Raw genomic sequence first — 4,483 nt, forward strand, 5'->3', positions numbered from 1 at the left:
GCTAATATTATTTAATTAATCAAGTAAGCGGAATAAAAATTCTTTAATTGCCTGATTAATCAAGTAATCGAAATAAAACATTTTTAATTTCCTGATTAATCAAGTAATCGGAATAAAAAATTTTTATTACTTAATTAATCAAGTAATCGGAAAAAATTTAAAAGTAAAAATATTTTATTCCGATTAATCAGGAAATTAAAAATTTTTTATTTCGATTACTTGATTAATCAGGCAATTAAAAATTTCCCAAATCGATTGTGTTTAACGGGTGGGGGAGGGGGCTGACTAAATAGCGAAAATCGGTAGTCTCTCGAGTTCAACAATTTTTGTAGTGAAGTAATCGGTCGTGTGCCGCAATTAAATAAATAGTAGCCTCTTCGGGGATGAATATACTACGATTTAGTAATTTTCTGATCCTAGCCGCTCCTTACTGGAATTTGTTACAGACGATGAAGTAACGAAAATCGGCAGAAGCTCGAGTTCAACAATTATTTAAACAGATTAATCGGTCGTGTGCCGCAATTAAATAAATAGTAGTCTCTTCGGGGATGAATATACTACATTTTAGTAATTTTGAAAACTTAATCGCTCCTTGCTTGAATTTGTTACAGACGATGAAGTAACGAAAATCGGCCGTCTCTCGAGTTCAACAATTTTTTTAACGAATTAATCGATCGTGTGCCGCAATTAAATAAATAGTAGTCTTTTCGGGGATGAATATACTACATTTTAGTAATTTTCAAAACTTAGTTGTCCCTTTCTGTAATTTTTTGCAGATTAAGAATGAGCGAAAGTCGACCCTCTCTCGAGTTTAACAATTATTTCAACAAATTAATCGGTCGTGTGCATAGTTTTCATGATTTCGATATTATTTAGTAATATATTTACAGCAATTCTGTGAAAATTATTTGCTATCTTCGTCTTGCCTACGTTTGAAATTACAATTGACGTAATATTTTATTGATTTCCGTGATTTGATTTCATTTGTTTTTCGATATCTGAAAGCGGGGCCCCGAGCGCGATTCGTTCTTGGGTTTCGCCGCGCGGGAGCGAATAGGTGGCCAGAATAGGGGGCTAGCTTCAGCGTCATTATTTTTTTTGTATCATAAAAAACAACAGATATTTCAAATGATCAAGTTACAAGAAATACTTTGTGTAGAAATAAATATGTTTCTCCATGAAATAAAATAAAACGATAATTTTCGGTACATTTTCTCAATTTATCCTATCAATTGTAAATATTATTTTATATTGAAAAATACTTATGTTCAAATATAATTTCTAATATAAATCATGACGACTGCAAATTCAAGCATATGTAATTTGTTAGAATTTGTACCTGAAGTATACAGGGTGTCCCAAAAAGCTTGGGACACCTAAATATCTCGGGAAATATAAGTTTTACAGAAAAGTGTTTCAGACAAAAGTTATATGGTTTAAAAATATCTATTTACTGATGCTATCAGTTTGACCTTGGGTTGCGTAGCCAAGGTCAGGTCAAGGTTACATTGATTTTCTGAAATGGAACACCCTATTTTTGATTCAAGAATCTAATAGCTGATGTCGAGAGCTTTCCAAAACGCTATAATGAAATATTTTTTTATGAAGTACTTTTCAAGTTATAATGCTTCAAAGTTACAGTATCGCCGGCATTAGCATTACATAAAATATTTAATTTTCGAGACTGGCCAGTCAAGACGAGATCGGTCGGTGGTCCGTGAATCTTGACCTTCAGTTAACGCACAAACAAAAACATAACGCGTAGTATTACATATCTTTGGTAATGCTACTGCCGGCGATATTGTAATTTTGAAGCATTATAACTTGAAAAGTACTTCATGAAAAAATATTTCATTATAGCGTTTTGGAAAGCTCTCGACATCAGCTATTAGATTCTTGAATCAAAAATAGGGTGTTCCATTTCAGAAAATCAATGTAACCTTGACCTGACCTTGGCTACGCAACCCAAGGTCAAACTGATAGCATCAGTAAATAGATATTTTTAAACCATATAACTTTTGTCTGAAACACTTTTCTGTAAAACTTATATTTCCCGAGATATTTAGGTGTCCCGACCTTTTTGGGACACCCTGTATATGGATTAATATGCGCACTTTTTCCCGCGCTGACTCTCATTAGCCTCAATTTTATTTTTATTGTTATTTATTGTAAAGTTTGAGTCCGATTTAAATTATATTTCGTTATAAAATGTACGGCTCTCGTCAATTTTATACTTAAGATTGTTATCACAATGTAATATTAAAATTAAAATATCATATTTTATTATTTTATTTATTAAAAAACAGAAATTTATATTGTACTTAGATAGATACTGCAAAAATTATTATTTAACATATAAATAAATTCGATTTTCTGAAATTTGTACAATAAATAATAATTTGGTAATTAAATATCAATTTGCTTTGCCTTGATGATATATATTATCAGTTAGGTCCATTTTTGATTGGATACCCATGAGCTCAATATCTACTCCTTGTAATGCCCAATTATGTTCACAAATTTCCAATGCTTCCCATTCAGACTTGAATGCTGCTTTTGGATCAGGTGGCATAGACATTGCAGCTCCTGATACTTGATCTTGTACTACTCTTGTAGTATCTGCAGCATTATTTTCACCAAGTACAAGTGTATAAATGGACCTTAGTCCAAATACATTGAGGAAATACCATGAGGCAGAAGAAACCCATGCAGCATCCAGCGTAACTAATTCTATACCCCGTTGCAACATTGGCTTGAAACGTAGGGTTAATGGAAATGGCACTTTAGCTGGAATTAAAGCACTTAAATTAAATTATGTGTATATAATTTTATAATAGTTACAAATTTAGTTGAAAGTCCAAAGTTTATTTGAAAAAATTATACTTAATAAATTTATAATAAATGTAGGTATTCACACAATATTTCAATGTTACATACTTGTCACAAATCCAGAGAACATCCAATTGATCCAACCACCGATTAGTACCATAGGCAAGACATTAGTCACATTTCCCTTCAGCATTTCAGTCATCATATTTGGATCGGTCATAGGATTTTGAGAGACAGGAGGACGCTTCTGAGTCTTAAAATAACCAGTCTCATCGTTGTTAAAAAAATGTCTCCTAGTCATAAAACCTACTTTCGGTATATACTGTCCATTCTCTCGGAGCAATCTTGAGCGTATCATGACTTGGCTGCAAAATATTTAATATTGTAAATAATTTTAAGGTAATTCTTCAGAATAGTTTACTCACCTCCGATTTCGATGAAATTAGACCCATTCAAAGCGTTTTTACGTAAAATGCAAAAATCTGGCAGAAAAAAGTCCGGGACTATCCTACAAAGCGAGATATTGAGCATTAAAGTCGACAACTATTGAAGTTAGGAAATATCAGCCACGAAATATTGCACATTTTTTGGTGTGAGGTGACCCTTATTTCGCGTGGAAGGTTGTAAATCCATGTCGTTTCGCGTTAAAAAACCTAACCCTAACCAAACCCATTTTTTACTTTTGCGTAGAAAGTTGTACATTCAAGAAGCAAAGTTCTACTACTTTTATAACCTTCCACGCGAAATGGAGACCATCTCGCACAAAAAAATGTATTAGGTTAGGGTTAGGTTTTTTTGGAAAAATATTCCAAGTGGACACTGTCTAGGCTACAACTTTTAGGCAGTTAGACCCCAAGCGGATAGGATATATTTTCTTTTTGTTCGGGGCGGCGTAGACACTCCGTCGAACCAATAAACTACTGTCTATACACCCCATATGACAGATATTCTAATCTCAATAGTTGTCAACTTTAACGTTCAATATCTTACTTCACAGAGCAGTCAGACTTTTGACCTTTTTCTGCCAGATTCTGTCACTTTACGCAAAAACGTGTCGAGTGAGCCTAATTTCATCGAAATCGGAGGTGAGTAGGCTATTCTGAGAATTACTAATTTTAAGCTTCACGTGTGAAACCTCCAAGTTAATTGACTACATGTTTAAACGTTTACCTATCTTGTACTTGATGAAGCTCGACCTTCTTTTGCGAAGCAAGCAATATCGAAACATAGTGGCGAATTATACCAACTAGAAACGTGATCACTACTATAGGTAAGAATACCCAACCTCGGATATTTGGATCCAGTAACAACTCTGCCATGTCAGTTGTTTCTGACGCGTAATAATCCTATTCGCGAGAACGATAACGAAAAATGAAACAACATAAAACTATTCACCGTTCTACTTTTTTGTGGCTGTTTCCCCTGTAGCTCTAAGCTCTAGCAGACATTTGGGCTCTAGGGCATAGATATCTAGATTGCTGATACGCGAAAGAATGCGTCAACAAATCGCCATGTTACATGAGAAAATTCCGACGCATGCGCATTGAAGAAGCGCGTTTTAAATACGGGCCACATATTGGGTGCATTCGTTTAAACCGGGAGCACACAGAAAAACGTAAGCCCGTAAGACGTAATCAGTAAGGAAATCGTAAAG

At 34.2% G+C, this 4,483-nt stretch overlaps 1 protein-coding gene across 1 annotated transcript; it reads right to left on the bottom strand.

Moving 5' to 3' along the window:
- Nucleotides 1-2,405: 2,405 nt before the first annotated feature.
- On the bottom strand, nucleotides 2,406-4,269 carry EMC3 (ER membrane protein complex subunit 3). Its single transcript, XM_018514260.1, has 3 exons — nucleotides 4,000-4,269; nucleotides 2,938-3,194; nucleotides 2,406-2,787 (listed from the first exon to the last, which is right to left on the bottom strand). The coding sequence occupies exons 1-3, from the start codon at nucleotides 4,146-4,148 to the stop codon at nucleotides 2,414-2,416; spliced, it is 780 nt and encodes a 259-aa protein (XP_018369762.1). The 5' UTR covers nucleotides 4,149-4,269; the 3' UTR covers nucleotides 2,406-2,413.
- Nucleotides 4,270-4,483: the final 214 nt, after the last annotated feature.

This window comes from Trachymyrmex cornetzi, unplaced genomic scaffold (assembly GCF_001594075.2).
Source record: "Trachymyrmex cornetzi isolate Tcor2-1 unplaced genomic scaffold, Tcor1.1 scaffold494, whole genome shotgun sequence".
NCBI lineage: Eukaryota > Metazoa > Arthropoda > Insecta > Hymenoptera > Formicidae > Trachymyrmex > Trachymyrmex cornetzi.